Genomic DNA, 22,663 nt, shown 5'->3' on the forward strand with positions numbered 1-22,663 from the left:
GGGAGTGGCTTGGCACGTGTGGATGACGAGACAATAAGAAGGGTCTGGTCTGAGCAGTATTATCAGGACTCTAGAACAAATCTAGAAGAATGGGATAGAAAATCCAGTTTTAAGTTAAGGCCAAACAGATAATAAACATCAATAGGCACTGAATAAAATACTAGGCCAACTATTAGTCTAGGGGATTAGTACAATTATAAAATGGGCAAGGAACTGGCTAAAGAATCTTCAGGCACTAATATCAGTTCTCAGACTAGAAGAAATTACTAGTGCAATTCAGAGACCAGTTCTTGAAAAACTCATCCCAAGTATTTTCAGTGCTTAGGTCAGCATAAAATATAGGCATGGTGGTGAATTACAATACAATGAACAGGAGATGTTGTCAATAGGAGGGAGATCAGAGTATTAGTGAGGGTTCTGATGACCTTGTAGAGACAGTACCAGACTCATGACCAAACCAATGTCATGTTTTAAGATCTAAGTAATTTCTGCTATAAAACAGAGCTTGTCTGAAAGGATATCAGTTGTCGTGGTTTAACCCCAGCCAGCAACTAAGCACCACGCAGCCGCTCACTCACTCCCCCCATACCCAGTGGGATGGGGGAGAAAATCAGGAAAAGAAGTAAAACTCCTGGGTTGAGATAAGAACGGTTTAATAGAACAGAAAAGAAGAAACTAATAATGATAATGATAACACTAATAAAATGACAACAGTAGTAATAAAAGGATTGGAATGTACAAATGATGCGCAGGGCAATTGCTCACCACCCGCCAACCGACACCCAGCCAGTCCCCGAGCGGCGAATCCCTGCCCCCCACTTCCCAGTTCCTAAACTAGATGGGACGTCCCATGGTATGGAATACACCGTTGGCCAGTTTGGGTCAGCTGCCCTGGCTGGGCATGAGAAGCTGAAAAATCCCTGACTATAGTCTAAACACTACTGAGCAACAACTGAAAACCTCAGTGTTATCAACATTCTTCACATACTGAACTCAAAACATAGCACTGTACCAGCTACTAGGAAGACAGTTAACTACATCCCAGCTGAAACCAGGACACAGTAGAGGAGAACTCTGTATGTCCCAAAGGATGACTGATCAAATGTTTCATTTTTCATGGCTCCTTACAATCACAGGATGGCAGGAGGTGACAGCTTCTCCCAGTAGAGACAGCAAACCATTTATCTGTATCCTGCTAACTGGCACTAAGACCTCATCTGCATATGAACATATATAATTCTATTCACAAATCTATCCTTCCTGAACATGGATAACAGGCAAAAGTGAAAAGCAAGGCTGACAGAACAGAAAGCTTACTTTCAGAAAAGAGAACTAGAAGTGTTTAATCCAGCTGAAGAGCAGACAGACAATGAGGAGGAAGATCTATTTTAGGCAAAGGATAATGAGAGCAAATTCTATAGCTATGGGCTTCAGTTCTGTGAAACATATTACAACACTTATTTGTTAAATTCAGAATAGTTCACACTGAGGAAGTTAGGACTGAAAGACTAAGATGGCACCTGATATATTAAGGGGCTCCCATATTTATTCAAGTCCAGAGTAACTCCTAACACAGCAAGCTTTAACAGTAAGTGCAAGCAAAACATTTTTAGAAGGTTTTTTAAAAAACTACTTAACTGTTTCTCATGATGAGACTTTATACTCAGTTCCTCTAGCAGACCAAGATTTAAGAGCATACTTAAAGTGAAGCAAAAATTGTTGATGAAAATTAAACATGGGGTCATATGCAAGACAGGAAAGAATCTTGACATTGCTCTCCACTTGCAATTTCCCACCACCAAGTCCAACTAAATCCTCAAGTATTTCTGGGAATTAAAGCCCGATAATTTATCTCTAGGCTCATACAAATTACAACCAAAACAAATAAAGATTATATATTGTTTGCAGTCACAAATTAGTTACTTGCTTAAACTACTTATTTATCCATTTCTCACCCCCCAACTGCCCCAAGGCCTCTCAAAAGCCTATGAAAGACACCACAGTTAATTTGCTTTCAGGGCTTGGGGAAAAGAAATTACTACATGGACATCTGTTTGAAGTATATACACAAAGTTCAAGCTGCATATATTTTACTTAGAAAAAAAAACATTGAAAAAGACAGCATATAGCATTACATATAAAGCTGAGTCCTCAAAGCGCAATTTGTAAAACATACATGTTCAACTCGTGCAGGCTGCAGAAAAAGGTTCAGAAGAACATGCAGGCAGTTGTCACAAATCATTAGCAGCCTTCATGGCATTTTTATCTCCATTTCTCTTAACAGTGTTCCAGCCACTTTAAATTACCTCATCTCACACACTACAAGCTGGGTAACAAGCTACGTGCATCAGCTGTTCTCCAGCACTTGGCAGAGGGGGGTGGAAGCCTTCTCCTAGCATTTTACTGAAGGATAAATGCAGTTATGAGATAGCTAGCTTCTCAGCTATCCCACAGCTGGAAGATGGCATGTTGTCATACAACTACAAATACATAGTAATCTGTTACCCCACAGCAAGCTGCTTTTTCTCCCATCCTGTTTTGCTTTTGTGAATCGCTAGCTGACATTGCATGCAGGCAAGGCAGGCATATTTGATTGTAGGTAGCAGGCCATGGTTAGCACTTTTACTAAACTCAGACAGTTAGTTGTTAAACAAAAAACATTTTCCAAGATTTCATAAGAGGCTCATATTGACCTTTTGAATTACTTACCTCACCCTCTCCTTTGGCAGCCAAGTAATTCATTTCTTGTACATCAACAAGCTTGATGATACTGCATGGCATAGGTGCTCCAACATGACCTATTAAATAGAGTAACACTTCAACAGCCTGAACTGCTTTTTAGTCAGGTTCTTAAAACAACAAGCTGGTTACATACTAAAGTAAAAAAGGTGGAAAACTGATTTCTGGTCATGTACTACACCAATACCAGTACAGTAATAGCTTAAATATGCTGGGACTTAAACATTAAATTTTCAGATATCCCTAGAATGTTACAAGCTGAACCATGCACTCAGGCTTGCTTTTTCTTATGATCAAGATCCTCACTGTATGGACATATTTAAGTAGCAAAAGTCCACTCTAGTTTCAATTATGAGTATTATTTCAGTTAGGGAGTTAGCGATATAACAGCTGACAGACACACAGACTGTTCCAACACCAAAAAATGCCATTTAAATTTCCAGCACTGTGTTTATACACAGCAGATTCCTATTCTGTAAAAATTACAAGGGTTGATACAATGACCTCCCCTCTCCTAAACCCACTTCAACTTACAAGGGCCAACCCTCTTAAAAGTTTGGATTACTGAATGTTCTATTAGCTATTTAGGGATAGAAACTTCAAGGGATCCCTTCAAAACTTTTTTACTTGAAGAAAAACAGAATCTTATGCTTCGTGATAGGTGTACTGAAGACTAAATAATGTGATCAGGGACCTCTATAGCATCCTGAAATTTAACAGACAGGCTGACCATTAAACCCCGTACCTGCTGTCCAGTCACCAGGCAGTGACAGTGAGCATCCAGCTGTGCACTCAGTCTGTCCATAACCTTCATAGAACTAGGAAGTGAAAGCAAAAGTTTATTTAAGATTCTCTCTTTTCAACATACAGTTACTTCATTAAAATGAAATTAATGTTTTTCTTCTTCTAGTTTAAATTTGAGTTTAGCAAAATCCCTAGCATCTTTTAAAAAGAATATCACTACTATATTAGAGTTTTATCACAATACACAATTTTAAGTGCTAATATTCCACAGTTCCAATTCAGTTTCACTCAATTTCACATGCTATGTGACACCTGTATAGATCAAACCAGAAAGCAACAGAGGGAGCAAGAGGAAGAAACTAAGAACAGTGGCACTAGCAATGACTTCATTCACATCATTTAAGGACAGGTTTGTCCAAGACAGCCAGGAACAGAAGCCCTATACCCCATCACTGCTCTGATTATTATATATGAGACAGGCTTCCCTTTTCTGTGCAGAATGCGTTGCTACACCAGCACATTACTGAAGAACTTCAAGAAGTCACAGAAGCATCACATTTTAGAATGTTTGTTTTCTATCCTTGAAATTTATTTCAACACATTTGTTCCATCCTGTGCCATTGTTACTCAAATTTTACCTCAGAAAGCATATACTTTGAAGAGGCTCTGAAAATAAATGCAATGTGTGCAATCTGATTCTCCCCAGTCTCATCTTCAAAGCAACAACACTCCAATATCATCACATTAATTAGACTCTCTACGGTAGTTATGAATACTTCCGTAAGCAAGGCTAGCCCCAGAAACTTAATCCAAGAACATTAATTATTGCTTACAGCACCACCACCACCCCCACCCCCCAAATCTTTCCCTTAAGACGGTTCAGCTGGTTACTTCAGTTCTAATAAAGACTTTGGGATGGATGCAGAAATCTCAGGGGACTGAAAGATAAACTCTGGAAAGGAGTACACACTTGTGTTGTCTCCAAGAAGAATGCCAGAAAGAGTTACCCATATAGTGAGACTACTAGAAATGCTCTAACATCAAAGCTGGAACCGGGTATTATTTGTTTTAGTATTAAGGCCAGAAAACTCACCTGACAGCCAAGAGCTGTTCTCAGGAAGGTCAGTACACTTGCAGATACAGGTGCTGCTCCTGTAACCATCAGCCTCACTTTTCCTCCCAAACTTGCCTACAACAGACACAAGATACTGTGGACACCAAAAGCATTTTAGAGATATTTCCAGAGTCTTTTTCCATCCCACCCTCAGCCACTATTCACCTACAGTGCCACCCACAAATGTTAAAGTTTAGTCTCCTATTGCAAGCTTTCTTGCAGTGTTTTTAATCTCATTAATGGCTGGAAGAAACAGTATCTCAAACATACAGTATCTGCAAAGACTACGCTGTGGTCTCTGCAATGCAGGCTCTGCTGAAAGTTTGAAGAGCTTAAGTCATGGCCTTACAGCAATGGCTTTATTTTTAACTGCCTTGTATCAGCTTCTCACACATCCTGAATGCTATTAAAAGCACCCACAGGGGCATGTTGTACAACCAAGGTAAAGGCCATAGCAAGTGAGTGCCAGATATAATAGCAGGCATAACTTACTAGTGACTAACAGTGAGGAGACAGTAGGGGCTACAGGTGGCACTGTGTCACATTTAGCATTCCTCCTTCAGAAGGACAGTGTTTGCTTCCAAAGCAGTAATAGAGAAGGACCAGACTGTTTTAGAGTAACTTCCCTAATACAGTTAGCTGATACTATTAGAACAAAGGGAACTGAAAAAATGAAGTTGGAAATAAAAAGACAGCTTTGATTTTTATTCTGAGTAGCCAGATAGTCTTTAATCAGTGACAAAAGCCATACCAGATTATAGCCATTCATATGAAATACAGCAATTGCAAACTTAGACTCGGAGGCTTTCAAGCATACCTGTATTTTGCGGAAGATGACTTTATCCCAGAAACTGTTATTTCTAACTATACCACTTCTGAGTTCTGCTTCTTTCCTCTTGGAAGCAAAATCCAGCATCCACCTCTTTAATGAGGTATCTGCCTGTCCAAAAATCTATTAAGAAAGATGATCTGTGGTTAGAAGTCTCACAGACTACCATTCCCTTTTTCTTACAGAAGCATGCCTAGAGACTCTTAACAGTTAAAACCAAGTAAACTAAACAACCTTTATTGGTAGGCATCTTAAATCTAGTAAGAAATACTTGTGGATTTTGATTTTGGCCTCTACCTCAGTTCAAGAGATGTCCACCAAAACTAGCACTTAATTCTTCCTTCCCAAACTGTGTGACGCTGTTTCAGTGTATAGTTTCTTCATTAAAATGAATGAATGAAAATGGATGGTTTACTTTTCTATTCCAGTATAATCACCAAAATTCAAACTGAGTATAATCCTCAGCATATTCTGAAAAGCACACCATCATAATATGTAAAGTTACACAGGGTTTTCTGAGGAGATGCAGGTCCCCTCAGAAATACCAAATGGAGATCTGTCTTGCATATATAAGCTTGATTTTTAGATCACTTTTCAAGGGCTTCTTCTAGTTGTTCTCAGGAAGCCACAGAGCAGACCACAGATTAGTATATTCATTTGGAAAAAGAAAGACCCAGCAGCTCTTCAGCATTATGGCCACCCCGCCAATTTACCACTTAACTTCACATGCTAGGTTACTGCAAGGCTGAGTGAGGTTGAAACAGTGCCATAGAAGTGCGAAAGCCTCAGGGCACCACAGTTAACAAGCAAGAGGACATCAGGAAAGCGTAAGAGTCCCAAGCTTTGGCTCTGCTTATCAAATTCCAGTACAGAATGCATGAGCAGAACGAGAAGCTACGCTTTAAGCACTACAGGCTGGTCTCAGGATTTCCTCCCCTCCAAATGGATCAGAGTTGCACTATTTGTTCCTGGAGCCAAACACAACCTTGTATTACTTCCTCTGGTCTCATGGTTAGAGCACTGTCCTGGCTAAGACAGCGTAGACAGCTCTGCCATTTCTTTAGCAGTCACAGGACTTGTTATATCCTTCAACTCCTCTGGCTGTATCCCAACAAGAGAGTCAGTCATCCATATGCAAAAGGATGATTTAAAATCTGAAGTCCCAGAAAAAGAATCTACTTCTGAATTCCCACCTCGATGACCCTGAGCAGGCAAGCAGGAAGCACAGGAGAGACTGGGGCTGCTGACACACCCTCTCCCCAGCACTCCTCACTGGCTGGTTTATAGTTCTCCCTGCTAGAACACGCTGTCTGCTGTGTAGGAAACTTGTATGCATCCACGCAAACATAGGCAAACACCTGACCTTGGTTTGCAAATTCCACTCCATGAGTCAGATGCTAAAAGTGTAGCATGCAGATGCTAAGCCTCATGTTCATATTGTAGGCTGGCCTTAAATAACTTGCTCAGAGCAGAACAGTAAGTCATTAATCAAGCTAGAGAGAACCAAGTCCCCTAGTCAGACTTTTCAACACTAGTATTTGCTGCCTGAAAGTGTTTTAATACAACCAGTCCTAATCCCTGCACTTTCAGCTCTCTTTTAGAAAGAGATACACAAATTTGTTAGCATGTCAATTTAACATCCCAGAGCACAACAATTACTCCTACCCTGGCAGCACAAACTTCATGAAGTTTCTTAAAAGCCTGCACAGGTCTAGACTCATGCCTGTAGACTTACCTTGTCAAACATTCTGTTCAACAGTCTTGGTACTACAGGAAATACAGTTGGCTGCAGTGTTTTTAGGTCATCCATAAGTAGTCTGATATCCCCTTGAAAGAATCCTATCCGAGCTCCATGGCACAGAACCACACACTGTCAGAAAAAAGTAAACACTGAAAACACAGGATGTATGTGTTCTAGCTGTGTATGTACGACAATCCTATGCAGAGTGGATTGAGCAGGATCCACCTTAAATCCTCTCAGCTTCTAGACTAGTTCTGCAGCCTTCTCAGACTATAGGATGGGACTAGAAAGACCAAGTAGCAAGACGTGCCTGGTGTACACAGGCCAAGGACTTTGATAGAGTAAGGTATAGCACAAAAGCCCCTATTCAAAAAGGGCAGTTGGCCAAATAAGGCAGTGCCAGTGACTCAGAGGTAGCAAAAGATTGAAAAGGAGAACTTCACTATTTTAAATATTTAACAAGGTTATTTAAAAGTACTAGACCTTCGTTCCCTGCTGTATACTAAGAAATTTTGCATCTAAAGTCAGCACATGCTATTTACTGGTCCAGCAGGGATTTCAGCCTTATGCTACTTGATTTCTGTTCCCTTGCACTCTGGTTTTCCTTCCTGTTTCACAGGACTGATATGAGCAGAGGATTTGTTGTTAGGTGATCAAGATACTCTTTAGAAGATTCTAGCAGAGCCACTGCTTATTTATGCATCACTTCAGACCTACACCAAGGAAGGCAAACTTAATCCTGTTGTGTTCTATATTCTTTGTTAAGAGCCTAGAAGCTCCAGCCCCCACACCTATACACCCTCTTTTTCTCCTATTTTGTTTGGGTTTCATCTATTCTTTTTAACAACATCTCTACTCTTCTTGTGTTTATCTACACCTACTTGTTTTTATTTCCTCTTCTATAACACCTCTTCCTTCATTCCCTGCCATCCATTCTTACCTGTTCTGCACAAGACATGCTAAAGCATCACTTTTGCCCTTCACCTGTGCTTCGTCACCACCTGCTAAAAAGCCAATGCATCAGTCCAGATGGACTGAGCAGCAACTACCTTTGCTAGGTAGAAACTCATTTGTCCTGTCAAGTTCACTGACCCTCTAACTTCCTTAGGAAGCCAAAAATCAGCAAACATCAACCTTACAACAGGGGTAGGACTCTAAAGATTGCTTCTCACAGAGCCTGTGTTCATACCTACCTCAAAGAGTGACAAATCTTTTCTCCCTTCTACCAAGTGTTCTTGCTTTATCTCCTTATGTAAATATACAAGTAATCACCTACTTTGTAAAGGCCTCAAACAGCAGAGGAATACTGAGATCCAAACACTTCTCATTTTATCCTTTAGAAGACAAGTTCCCATCCTGTTTCTACTGCATGACCAAGAACAGAGCTGTCACCTACAGAGCTTGTACCTTCTGTTGCAAGACAGGCATCAGTAAAACAGACACTGAAGTGTAACTGGTATCCGGTTACCAGGGGAAAAATAGTGCTGAAAGCCTAAGGGCACCTGTACACCTCAGTTATGCTCTATTCCCAATCTTCATAACATACATATATACACACACATATGCATATTTACATTTTTATGTGTGTGTGTGTATATAAACACTTTTGGTAGAAAGCTCAGGATTCCTAACTGAAATCACCAGACCATTTCTGGCTCCATGTGCCTTTTCACACTTGCACAGAGGCTTTTTATTTCCCTACATAAATTGGGACATGACTACCTTCAACATACATATTTGCAATCTCACCCAAGGGAGAGGTGTTAATTCAATTTCAATAAGCTTGGTAATTAAATACCTGTGCCTCTACTGTATATAAGAAGTTTGAGGAAATTGCATCCTTTCAATAATGCATACCACCTAACTATGGGCTCAGAGGTCCTTAAGACTGCCAGTATTAAGACAGTCTGACCCCCCTCATACTCAAAAATGAAGCCCCAGGTTTTGCTGTATGGTAAAACAAGCTATCCAAGAGAACTTCAAAGCTTGTCATTAAATGGCATTAAAAGCCATTTTCATTTCCTGGAAGAGAACGCCACTGAAACAAAATCCCTTCCTTTTTACTGACATTTCTTGGAAGCAATGGTAAGTTTAACCAACTTAAAATTAGTTTGTGTAAGCAAGCAGGATGCCACGTTATAAAATACATTTTTAAAGTTTACAGACTAAATGGCATGAATTTTAATAGTGCACTGATTATATTAGAGGGAATTTCTAGGCAGTGAACGTGTGCTAAGGGATTGTCTCATGTTCTAGTAAACCAGTTTCTTATTAACCCTAGCTTTAAGGTTAATGTTTATATTTTGCCCTGAAAACCAATTGTTTAGTACTCACTGGATATTGTTTATGGGATACTGTTTTCCTGAACCTTACCTCAAGCTTTCGTACACATGTGCAAGAGTCAAAAAGGAATAGTGTGTACCACTGGGATTCAAGAGACATGCATTCTGTAAGAAAAGCAAGCTTCTCAATAGTACAGTACAACAAACAGATGCTTACCTCAACGACTCTCTCAAACATGTGAGCCAAGGGCAGGAATGATATCAGAACATCATCAGAAGAAGGCATAAGTGTTTTCTGAAAGTGTTAGTAAAATTAAATTTAATTCTCATTGATTTTCTATTTTGCCTAAATTAAACACAGTAATGAAATCTAGCATCTAAACTCTAAAGCATGGCCCTCACTTCAGTTTTGTTTGTAATGAAGCTGCATTGTCTGTCTCTCATTAAAAAGATTACAGCAATGACTTCTAGCATGAGTAAACACACATTGCAGAAATGGTAATCTTTTAGAGTTGAGTACATTGACCAGATTATTACAACTCATCATTCATATGATTACAAATACAAACAAATTCTGATAGAAACCACAGAAAGTTCCATTATACACATTGGGAGAAGGGGGAACAAAAAACGTTAAAGTAGTATGTCTTAGGGGTTTAAAAAAATACACACTTTCATCTTAGATCAGAAAGTTTGCTTATCCAATTTACCATAAGGTTGATATCAACAGTACCTTACATGATCTAATTGTGAGACCAGCTGCCTAATTTGAAAACAATTCTATATGCAGAGTACTTGGCAAAATAAGTACAGTTGTATTCTTAAGTACATCTGTATGTGTTAGAACAGCCTTCTTAGCTAGCCTGCAGATGAACTTTACCAGCAATCTACTGTAAGCTAAAAGTTCATACTGTATCAAGTAAAGATAGAGTCATGCTGCTTGCTCATTTATGCAAGGGCTTTAAGTATTTTGGGTGGTTAAAATATATTATAGCTTCTCCCATCCTTAGTGGAAAAGGTTAGCCTCCACACAAACCCTCTGATACAGAGCTTGCACTAATGACAAACACTATAAGCCCATGGCAGAATGTAACGTAGATCCACATCAAGACCTTTATAACATTTTGCTTGGATCAGACCAAGTTGTAAACCTGTCAGGTTCTTGACCCTGACAGAGGCAGGCTGTAGGTGGGAGCCTGCACATCTGCAGTCGCTCTGGCATAGCTCAGTTAAGCTGCAGGTCATGCCTCAGGGGTTCCCACTGGCAGGGCAACCTTTTGCAGGACCCACTTTGGAGCCCTCTGTCCCATAGCGCATCCCTGGGGAGGGCTAAGAAACCAGTAGACATTGACTTCTGACCTAGCATGGGCAGAGTGCTGTCAAGTTACACTTTCACCTGGATCTTGCTAAAAGTTAAGCCTAAAGTTAATGAGATTTCAATGTTGGTTTTACTCCTGAGATTCTTCCCTTCATGCAAATCCACAATGTTAACCTTTGCAGTTTACCTCTGTAGTTTTCACAAAAGCTGAAGCGTTGCTGACTATGTTTTGATGAGTGATCATAGCTCCCTTGGGGTTTCCTAAGGAAGAAGCACATCAGGATGCAACAGTGAAATTTTTAAATCCTTTAGGTTACCAAGCAGTGGTAAGACTAATCTAATAGCATTTCAATCAATCAGTCCCTTTGATATTAATACCTTTCTCTGTATATTGATTAAACAAAGGCAGAGAACTTGCTAACACACTTTCAAGAACAGCTGGTAACAGTTAAGTAGTAAGTTTGTGCTTAAGTCCTCAAATTTCATAAGGAGAGCAAATCTTTAAGAAATTGTCATGTTTCTTGGATAAACTTCTCATTCAAAATTCAACACTTCTGTGAAGATGCAGCTATCAAACCCAGACTAATTTCTGTTCTCTCATCTGCTTTTAAAAATGTAGCTTGTTGTTGTACTCTTCCTTTTTGCTCCCTGCCAGTGCTGGCTACTAACTCACAAATGTCAAGTGTGTGACATCTAGACAGTCCTGTTTTGGTCTTACAGCAGGTTTGCTTAGAGCTAAGGAATAAATTTTGCTAATACAGTACAAAAAAAGACTATGGAAGAATTGAAAATCTCAAGTCTGATGCAGAGCCCTTATTATAATGGAAATACCAGTTCAGTACTTATTTCCAAGCCCAAAAGTGTTAACACCTCCACCCCCCAACACTGCAACTCTGTATTGATCAATGGGAAAAATCAAAGGGAGCCTTACCATAAAACTTCCCCAGCTACTACTTGCCAAAAAGATGCAGCAGCAGGGGAGAGTCTTGAAAAAAAACAGTAGGAAGGCTTCTGAATTAATTTTGCACATACAGGATAATAAATTCTGCATAATGTAATGAGGTGTACCTGTCGTTCCACTGGTGAAACAGATGACTGCTAGATCTTCTGGCTTTGGAGGCTATGAAAGTTAAGAAAGTATTAGTATGGTTAAGATAGCAAGGAAAAATATTTTCCTGGACAAAACACTGAAATACTAGTGTTATTTTTGAGCTATGGGAGATAGGGAGATTTGCTAGTTTGATCTACAGAATGCTACCCAGCTTCAGATTGTCACTTGAACTAATTTCATACTTACCATAGGTTTTTGCCTGTGTGCTCTTCCCAGCTCCTACAGAAAGGAGAGAAAAGGGGGAGAGAGAGTTTAGACATGTGCATGTAACTTTTTTTGCTTTAAATTTACCAAACACGATAATATTCCATTATTTAGACTGCCTGTTAAGGCATTTTAACTTATAAAGAGTAACAAAGGCTTTAAAGGATGTATTGAAGATATATAGTATATATACCATGTTCCACAAATACAAAAGTGATAACTGATCTAGAACTCAGGGGTTTTTTTCCAGCCAGTAAACCAGAAGTCACTCACTAGAGAAGCTTAAGGTTAAGCGGTGTTATGACAAGCCGCAGCAGGCAATCAGTCCTATACCTCACGCAGAAGACATGTGCCACTGACAGCCATTGAACAGATGAAGCAAGATTCATCTCAGTAAGCACCTTGCACCAACATCTCTGTGAGAAGGGTTGTGAGAAGCAAGACTGAGTTTCCCCATGAAGGGTCATTGGTGGTTTGTACTGCTTTTATACTGCAGAGTCAAGAGCACAAGATTCTCTCCTCCAGAACCTCTTCTTCCCTCTCTCTCCTTAGGATTATTCAGGCCTGACCATTAATGATGTCATAGTTCTTTAGGCAGAAGGAAATGGATCCCAAGAAGATCCTTTTATCAGGGATGTAAGCATTAAGAGGAAAGATTTGAAAGCTGGTAGTCAGTATCTACAAGCGTTACAGTTTCAAATCAAAACTTATTACTGTCATGCCTATTTAAGAGTAAAAACAATACTCACTTAAGGACTTACGCAAATTAAAATGGACCTTTTGTTAAGTATAGCTTTGGAAGCACCCTTTGAGGGCAGACACATCAACTTCACCATTGGCTTTACATTCCAAAATGCATTCCTTCACTAGCCCTAGACTTCCTTTAGTATGATGCACCCCTTAGATTACCCAAAGAGGTTTAAGAAAAAAGGAATGTCTGGAAACAGTTAACATTCCCATACCTGTCAGCTTGCCCTTTTGAAACAGTGCCATTATGCAAAAATTTGCCACTATGACAATGCAACTGTGCTCAAAACAGCATCTGCACTTCAAATACCACCAGAAACTCAATACTTCCCTACAGCCTACTTTGAGTAAGATCTAGTATTTACTGAATATACAGCTAAGATCTCCACACACTTTTGATCTCCTAGAACAGAACTCCAACATCTCTTCCTATTGAAGGGTCGATTATTCGAAGCTACTCAGCTTTAAGTAACCACAGCATACATACAGATATTAGGCATCAGAAACCAAGCTTATGGCATCTGGGAGATACACAGAGGAACTGGTTACATAACCAATAAAGCACAGCTGAGCAATAAACTCAAGCCAGAAATCCAGAAAACAAGTACTTAAAGCTAGAAATAGTCATTCTATTCTAATCTAAGCTCCTAAACAGTTCATAGTTGCCTTTTAGGAGACACTAAAAGCCTCTACCCCTTAAAAAAAAAAAGTGACAAAACTTATTCCTGCTCACTGAAACACTATTAGAAATATTTAAGTTTTCCTAACTTCTGAGATTTAGACAAGAGGCTCTTGGAGCACCTATTACTGCATTAATCCAAACATCAAGTGTTATTTTTACCTAAGAGCTACAAAGTACTACTGGAAGTCACTACTTAAGCATCTAAACTTCTAACATAAAGATAACATTCACCCCCTGGTTTTGTTTTTCTGTAGCTAGAAGATCCAGTGGAAAGCATCTTCCTCTGCCAAAAGCTGGAATTCAACTCAGGAAAAGATGCTGATTTTTGTGTACCAACTTGCAGTTGGGCCAATCTTTTTCCAACTTTAACCCAACCCTTTCGCCAGTAAGCTATACAAGTCACTCTGCATAATGTTTTTAGGCCCATTTCAACCTTGCAGTCTTGCTGAGGCTAGTAAGCTATGATACAGTTAATCGTCTTTTAAAAGACATCCTGGCATTTTTGTATCTTTACCAGAAGGTGGCCCTGTTAACAAGAGTTAAGACTGCTGTGAAAACAAGTTCAGTGAAATGAAGTATTACACACCAGTTACTGACACCTACGCAAGACAAGCATACTTATCTGGAGATACTCATGTCCTAGTGAGCCAAGCTTTCACCAGAACTCCAGCTGGAACCAGGCTAAACCCGGTTTCATAAAGCACAACCAAGACTTGACAATAACATTAGGTGGCTAAGCAAAATGGCTTCTACTTCCAAAATTTGGAAGTCTCATTCCCCTACATTACCATAAGGTTACCCTGGAACAGTTTACTGCCATTTCCCCCTCCCCCAGAAAACATTTTGTAGATCTAGTGTACAGGGGAAGATGCCGTTATTCACAAGACCAAAACCTACACAGGCTCTTTTTGAAATAAGTACTTCTGAAGTATTAGTCACAGAACATAATTACCATGTTACTGCTTCACATGGGCAAGCCTTAACACTCAGACGTGATGTTCAGTCTGGTCTGTTAACAAGCTTTCGTTCTGTCATCTTGGCATATACACTTTCACATTTTGAGCATTGTGAAATAGTATTAGCAAGTTGTTTTCCTTTTTTTTTTTTTTAAATATTTTTTTGTGTAAACTTCAATCCAAGAGATAGTTAACTATTTCGAAACTAATCCACCGCTTTTTGTTCACAGTCCTAAAATCTGTTCAACAGACCCTGTCTTCTTCCTCCACAAGTAAATGGGATGAAAGTAGTAAAGTAGGTTAAGTGTGCTTACCTCTATTTCTCTCATGCTGAAGACTTCCACTCCACACTTTTTGCCACGTTCCACAAGATCCATGCCAAAAGACTCCATGATAACAATGGTGTTGAGTATTGGAGTTTCCCCCTTCTCCACACTGGTTAGCAGAAGTTTGGCCTTGTCAGGTTTGTCACAGAAAACCAATGACAAGTCAGCTGATGAAAGAGAACGACATTAATCAGTATGACAAGTTGAGTTTAGACTAGATCCATACATACTTCAGAATGTGGTAATGCAAGACTCCTCTGAAGGCAGCTACAGTTCTGCCCTCAGTCAGCTCTGCCATCATACAATCAATTCCTTAACTACTGAAAGTGTCCTACCTTTGTTCACAATGTAGGTAATTGCTTCAGTTCCCAGTGTATCATAGAGTGGCACCACCACCATGGAGAATGCATAGCATCCCTGTTCAATGATAACCCACTGCACAAAAAGAAGAGATGCAAGTTGCTATGTGTTTGCTTATCATAACAGACCTCCAAGAATGACTCATATTTGGATTCTAACAAGGAAGCTAATAGGAGAGAGGTCACTTGCACAAGTCTTTCTAAAAAAATAAGTGGCAGTTTGTATCATTTGTTTACTTTGAAGACCTACTAAATTTTTATCTGTGGAAGGAGGAAAGAAAAAACAAACAATAAGAAGCTATGGGAAAGAATGCAATCCAATAAAATTCAACTCTGCCCCCAGGAGTAATTAAGTACTTTTGAAAAACAGTTAACATTAACCATCTCCTTAGTTTACCTATTAACAGAAAGAGACTTTCAGTAAGAGTACAATTTTTTTTCTTGTTTTTAGGTCCTTGAGGTAGCCAAAGCTTTCAATATTCTGTATTACCACATCATATGAATCAGTGAAGGACTTGCTCGTGTCTTAACATACATTAGATTTATATATGCACAGTACTCTTACCTCTACATTATCTGCATCTCATTTGATAGCCAGACATGCAACACATGCAGTTAAATTAGAAGTCCTTTGGAAAGCCAGCCCTAGAAAGTTTCTCAGCATTTCTCAAAACTAACCATTCTTCTTTAAAGGAATCTAATCTGACGACTTCTATTAAAAAAAATGCAGTTACATCCCTGCAAGCTGCAATTAGAATTTGCCTGCTAACAAGTGCAGTACTCAAACATAATGGATATTGTAGCCTTCTTGTGTGTGATGCAAGCTGACAATGCTTTACAGCAAGCCTGATTTTATCCAAAGTACCATCAAGGCAAGACAGTCATGCAATTCTTTTTCTGGATAGTAGCTACTGGGTACAGCTTGTAAACAACTAGCTACACCAAAATACAGGGTAGCATGCGACTCCTGAAATGGGAGCCTCCAGACACATGAAGAGGCCAGTAGAACTGGAACATTTCAGTTTTTCCCATCAAAGAGTGACAAAAATTCTCAGGTACAGTACCTTTAGTCAGTTGCAGTTACAGGAACAAAACAACATGCATCTTTAAAAGTGATCAGAACTTAATGCAATCTTGTTGAATTCTAACAGGGATGCTTGTTTCCCTTCCCCACCTCCAAACTGTCACACTTCCCAGTGTTTTTGCAGGACACTAGCCAGTTACCTCACCCCCATATGATGACAAGTTTAATCATCATTCAGCTGGTTATTCCATATAATATCTAATATAGAGGCTATGTTAACAAAGTTGCTAAATCTCAGTTTTATGAACTGTTTATTAGGGGCAAGTTTCTTAAAGTTCTCTCCTGATTGAGACAGCCCTAAACACAGGGAATTTTTCTGAAAGCATTTAAGCAATAGGTAAGTTGTACACCTCTTAGTCCAAAAAGACTTCTTATAAAACTAGTACAAGGCCAGCTAACAGCTAGCTAGACTTTCATACAGACATTAGACATACTGGTAAGTCTAAGCAGGCACACCTATACCAGCCATGAAAGGGTCCACTGAATAATTCTTCCTAGATAGCATCCACCTGTACATGTAAAAGGGGGCAGCTGTATTGCTGTCAGCAGCCTGAAGTTTAGTAGTTATTTTAATAGGGTGGGGGTCTACTACAATAGTCTTCAGAAGCTGCATACAGTGATAGAAGCTTCCTGTTGCAGCCTCCAACAACTCTTGCACACCATCATTCTCAATACAACAACCAGCATCTGTATTTTCTGGACTACCGAGCCATTTTAGCTTCTAAAGTTAAGAGTATTTAAATACAAATATCAAAACTCGACACTTGAGTTCTCTCTCAAAGCCCAAGCAAGCAACTAGTACTCAATACAGACAACAGTCTACAAGTTTCAATTTGTTTTCTGACATGGCTCTGAACTTCTATTAAGGGACACTATATTTCACAATCCAAAACACAACTTCCTTGCTTGCAGAAGAGATCATCTGTTTTCCAGTTATTCAAAGAGAAAGTAATATTTTTATTCATAAATCCAAGTTTGTTTTCTTAGTGAATATTTAAGCATATAACATGCTAGGATTTTCCCCATTAGGGGATTTCCCCAGCAGTTGTTCCCTGAACTGAGAAATGTGAATCATTTCACACAAAAAAATTCACATAGTCTCCTGTCTGGATTAGTGATTATGTTGGGGATGTCACAACACCCCTCCAGTAGTTTTCAGCAGGGAAAATCCCAGATTTAAAATTGCTGGTTTAAACAAGACTTGACAGCTCATTCCTGACCCAACTCAAAGCCTACTGGAGCAATGCACTCAAGCACATTTTGTCTTTGTGATCCAAGAGTAGACCACACTACTGTGCTCTCCTTCAGAAAACCCACTGACCCAGCAGTCAAAGACTTTGCACCCAAAGGTCTATAGAGAAACAACTGGCACAACACTAACATCTGGCTCCCTTTTCTACTTCCAGTTCACAGTGTTACAAGCACAGGAGACTGAACTGAAGAGTCTGTAATACCATGTCATTTAACAGCTTCCTAGTTGGTGATATCCCAGCCTTTTTTAATATGGAAATAAAACTGCAGCTGTTAGAACCAGAATTCCAGCAGGAAAATCCAAGCAGCAAACTACTCCAAATTTAAGAGTCTGGAAAAAAATGTTTTTCTTCATCTGTACAAGGCTAGAGTTAGGGGGTTTTTGTGGTGTAGGTTGGGAGAGGAGGAAGGGGGTGAAGGTCACTTATCACACAGCTTGCATTTTAATGACAGCAGGGAAGGCTCAGTGACAAACTGAAATCAGAAGAGATCCAACAGCAAGCTGTTGTCCAGCACAACTGAGGCACTGATACAGCTTCTAACCCTGTCAACACTGTAGAAGGCTCTAGATAATGGCATCCAGCCGGGAGTGTTTAATCAAGATGGACAGCAAATTTTTGACAAAACTCAAGAACCAGCCTCCTGTCTTAATACAGATTTGGATTAAACTAGCTTAATGCAGCAAGTACCAGCTCAAGCTACTAAGCACAAACATAGGTTAGGGAAGTTCAGTCCTATTAAATAGATTTAATAAACAAGTCTAGAGAATAAATGTTTACTGAATATTTCATAATATCTTTAGAAACAGCAATCTAGAATCATTTCTGGATTAAAATGAATAGACATTAGCTGATCAATCTATATATCCCCATAGTTGTCTCGGGTTCATAACATCACTTTGCTTTGTCAGGTGATCTTTAATTATGTTGCTTTCTTTAGGCTTTCTGCCCCTTTACTGAACTGCAATTAATTTTCAATTTTTCCCTTCATCAGTAGTTCTCCCTCCCAGAATCTTTGTGCCCAAGACCTCTGGCAGAGATAGAACTATCACCTTTAGCCATATTCTATTTGTCCAGATATTTAATCACTAAGTGTTTCTTTGTGTTCTGAAGGGTTTAAACACCTCCTTGTGGCTTCCAACCACTTTCAATTACCTTATACTCCAGTGTCACTTTTCAAGAGAAAGTGAATGTAATCACCATTTGCTAAGTACCACATTAGCTTCTCATTAAACAGGCCTCCTCTATAAACTGGAAAGAGGAGAAGAGAATGAGTTAAGTTCTTGATTCCCTAATTCTCTTCCTGCTCTCCAGCCTTCTACGTTGAGCTCTGGGAGCAAAAAACACAATATAAGACATTAACAATTGTGTCAGTTATCAGTTTTGGTTCTTAAAGATGCCATGTCTATGGCCTGTCAGCCTTTAGCCTTGTCCCAACACCAACTGGACTCTTAGTAGGGAAGCTCAGTACACTGCCAAAACCCAACAGATATAAGAGCATACCACTTCAGTAACAGCTAGACCACCAATACACACGCCGCCAATTAAAATACCTCAGGTCTGTTTTGTGAAAAGATTCCTATATACTGAACGTGAGATGGTTTGAAGCCTCGGTGGAGTAACGCAGAGCCCACACACTCAGCTCTGTCTGAAACCTGGAGGGGCAAAAAAGAGAGATAAGACAAAAAAAAATTGAGAGCAAGCTCATCAAGGTAAAACAGCATTGAGGGGTGTATATTAAGTCTTACAAAAAGAAGGCCAATAACTGGTATGAGATAGACAGAAGTTTTCTAGGCTATTTTGGATGTCCTCTGTGACTTTGACAACCTAAACATTGCAGTGCCATTACACTGCACTGACTGTAGATTAACTACGCTTGCACTCAATATGCAGAAGAGACAATACAGTTGGACTTGAAAGTGTTAAGTGTAAGTTTAAATGTTAAGCTCTCATACATACACACAAAGGCTGTTTTGTTGTATCTGTATTAAACCCCAGAAGTGACCCTGGAATGATTCAGCATTATATTTCTGCTCAGTCACAAGCACTACATACGCCATCCTTCTGCTTCATTCAGTGCCTATGGGAATTGCATTTCTCCCTTCAAAAAGGGGGAGAATAAGGAGGCAAAACCCAGCTAGTTCTATAAAGTTTGGGAAGGCAATTTTCTAAATTCTTTCCATATAGCATATGACCTGAATCCATGTTAGTCACATGACTCAAACAGCAAAGCTTTATTAAAGAGAGGTTACACTTAACAAGTGCCCAGCAAAATCACCTTGGAAAAAGCAAGGTCTGCTCCATACAAAAGGTGTTTAGTGACCTTAACAGTATGCAATAGGCAAGGTTTATGCAAATTTGAGGACAATAACTGATTAAATCAGGAATGACCTAAAAGTGCACAGCTGTTAAAGATTTGCATAAAGAGATTTTTGGTGATCATGAAGGAACATGCTACTAGTTAGAAGCATACCTGTTAACACCCTATACAACTATCATTCAGCACTATGGAGACAAGTTGTCAAGAGGCACAAGTAACATCTGTAGATAGGACTTTTCCTAGTGTAAAATGAGCCTCTCGGAAGCAAGTGCCTAAAGTTGTAGCAGTCTGAGTCCCTGAATAATACTTCAAAGCTGCAGTTCTTCAGAGGCAGTGTCTAAGTTCTAAACAATTCAGCAATGAGATGCTAAAAGCTGCCAAGATAACCCCCCAAAAATCTGAAGTAAAACTGTTAATAAACCAAGCAAGTGCAGAAGATGCTCTTCTCCCCCTTGCACATATTTGAGGCTGTTCCTTTAAGATACTCTAACAGGTACTAGAACCTTTCTGCAATATTCTGCTACTACTTAAAACATCTATAAATAATTAAGATTTGTTATATCACATTACTGGATGTTGTGTCAATGGTCTCAGCAAGCAAAAGCAGGTCTAGCACTAAGTTAGAGAGAATACTTACCTCTTTATAGGAGATCCACTCATACGGCTGGTTTGGTTTTCTAACACCTAGACATGGACCATTATCTAAAAAAAAAAAAAAAAAAAAAAAAAAAGATAAAAGTTACTCAAAATTTAACCCCCGACTCCTCTGTCCTGACATCACACTAACTGCACTCGCAGCGTTGAGCCTCTAGATTCTTTGCGGACACCTTCAGAAGGCAACCTTTTTTTTTTTCCTAGAGGGGAGGGAGGGAAGCTGAGGAAGGACACAGAGGCAAAGTTGTTTTAGGCTAAGGAACACAGCACTGACTTTATTCACACAACTCTGCTTCACAAGAGGTCACAGTTAAATTTGCCCTCAAGAAAGCTCATATCCAATACACTTACATAGCGAGGCAGACATCCCCTAGCCCAAACTGCATTGCAAAAAAGCCCAGACCTTTAGTTCTTCACATTGTACAAAAAATTATCTTTCGTTTTAGACTTACTTGATACTTGTACACCCCTTTGGAAGATATCATAAACTGTTCTCACATCATCATAGTAGTAAATCAACGGTTCATCACTGTTAAGAAGAGACGACCTTCGAGCATGCTCACCACCCTAAGAAAACCAATTAGAAGGGTCAGACACACTTGTTGGTCCTAAATGAACAGGAGTTTCCCGGAATAATCAAAACACCTCATCCATTAAGTTTTGTTACAAGCCTTGGCAAATTCTGCTTGAGAACTTCAGTTCTTTTCACTACCAGGTGAGAGATCTGCAAGGTTTCCCAGGACATTGTTTAAAGACTGCTCCCTGCATTACTAAAAACCTGTCAGGCACAATCTTACTCTCAGCTACCTAAAATAGCACAGAACAAATGAGAATGACAAAACGCCCTTTGACACTCCTTACTTGACACAGGGTTTTTCTAAGAAATGTCTCACTCTGTTATTGCAGTGTACAGTATAATTAATTCCATCAAGCTTTCTAAAATCACTCCAGCCTCAGAACTCTCTCTATATACAATATTAATGTCGAGATCCTAATCTACTTTTCTAATGAAGATTACAAAACACAATCACACTTCAAATTGTGGTTTCAAAACCAAAATGATTTTAAGGGTAGTCAACAACACCTTAAACAAGTGTTCTCATAAGTAAAATACCCTGTACCAGATTTAAATCGAGTCCTTTAATCCAATTTAAAGTTCCATCTTACAAAAAAGGTTTCCTCCTGATCTAGTTAGAGGCAGTCAAGACAATACTACCTTGAGGATTAAAATCATTGTTTTTCAGCTGGTGAGCATTTACATAGGCTACAACTGGAAGTCAATAAAAGAATTTAATAGTTCATAGTTTTAACATAGCCTTTTTTAGAGTGACTGATTAAATAATCTCATTTTATATCAATCAAGTTTCACAATTTACAGTTATCCAAGTACTATTGGGCCACATTTATTAGTCCTGCTATGATGACAGACACCTACAAGCGAGTTCTTAGCAGGAAAAGCCTAGCTGGTTAAACAGAGTGTCTTGGGTAAACATTGCATAAGGTTCTCTATCAGTGGTTGTAGTCAACTCCTGGCTCTTTCACAAAGTCAAATCCTGGACTAACTAAATCTGTGCCTGAATTGTGCCATCATCCACAACATCAAAAACCTATTCATATGCAATCATAGGCTCTTCCCAGCCATTGTTTTATTTTTCTGTTTTCAAAGTACCCTGGAAGACCAGAGAGCATCTGTTCATGTATAAGCTAGACAAACACAGGTTTATCTGCAGAGGATGCCATATTGCCCATGTCCACAGAAAGCAGCTAGCACATTAAAGGCATATCAGAGAGGAAAAAAATATTTTAACACTGAAACAAGTCTAACTTGTTTTAGCAAAATGCTATGCGTAATGCAGTTCTTGCCACTCCTTTGACAGTAAGCAGAAACATACACTGTGAACATGACCCAGAACAAGTTAATGACGGCCTTACCTCTAAAAATTTGTAACATTAGAAATTCAAGAGCATACTTGCACTCCAACCAACATCTACTCTATAGAAAATAAACAAATCACTAGGACATGTCTCTGCCTGGAAAGAAAAGCAAGACTGCTTGCTTTATTGCACTGGTTTCACAGATCTACGATAACCAAGGTCAGCTTCTTGATTTTCCCAGTTTTACCATCTCTGGAGCTAACCTGAGGAAGACCACACAGTGTATGTAGTTTGTAACCACAGTCATAGGTAATATCAACAAGTGCAA

The 22,663-nt window shown here is 39.3% G+C and overlaps 1 protein-coding gene across 2 annotated transcripts in view; it reads right to left on the reverse strand.

Annotated features, from left to right (window-relative positions):
- Positions 1–22,663, reverse strand: part of ACSL1 (acyl-CoA synthetase long chain family member 1) — a 41,574-nt gene that overhangs the window by 4,371 nt on the left and 14,540 nt on the right. For both annotated transcript variants that reach the window (XM_069788206.1, XM_069788199.1), the window contains exons 3-16: positions 20,913–21,027; positions 20,444–20,508; positions 19,040–19,141; positions 15,129–15,228; positions 14,782–14,960; positions 12,065–12,097; positions 11,836–11,887; positions 10,955–11,028; positions 9,667–9,744; positions 7,162–7,296; positions 5,415–5,549; positions 4,577–4,672; positions 3,485–3,557; positions 2,710–2,798 (exon numbers count right to left, since the gene is read on the reverse strand). In XM_069788206.1, coding sequence (XP_069644307.1) covers positions 2,710–2,798; positions 3,485–3,557; positions 4,577–4,672; positions 5,415–5,549; positions 7,162–7,296; positions 9,667–9,744; positions 10,955–11,028; positions 11,836–11,887; positions 12,065–12,097; positions 14,782–14,960; positions 15,129–15,228; positions 19,040–19,141; positions 20,444–20,508; positions 20,913–21,027 — 1,326 coding nt within the window. The remainder of the gene's footprint in view (positions 1–2,709; positions 2,799–3,484; positions 3,558–4,576; positions 4,673–5,414; positions 5,550–7,161; positions 7,297–9,666; positions 9,745–10,954; positions 11,029–11,835; positions 11,888–12,064; positions 12,098–14,781; positions 14,961–15,128; positions 15,229–19,039; positions 19,142–20,443; positions 20,509–20,912; positions 21,028–22,663) is intronic.

This window comes from Haliaeetus albicilla, chromosome 1 (genome assembly GCF_947461875.1).
Source record: "Haliaeetus albicilla chromosome 1, bHalAlb1.1, whole genome shotgun sequence".
NCBI lineage: Eukaryota > Metazoa > Chordata > Aves > Accipitriformes > Accipitridae > Haliaeetus > Haliaeetus albicilla.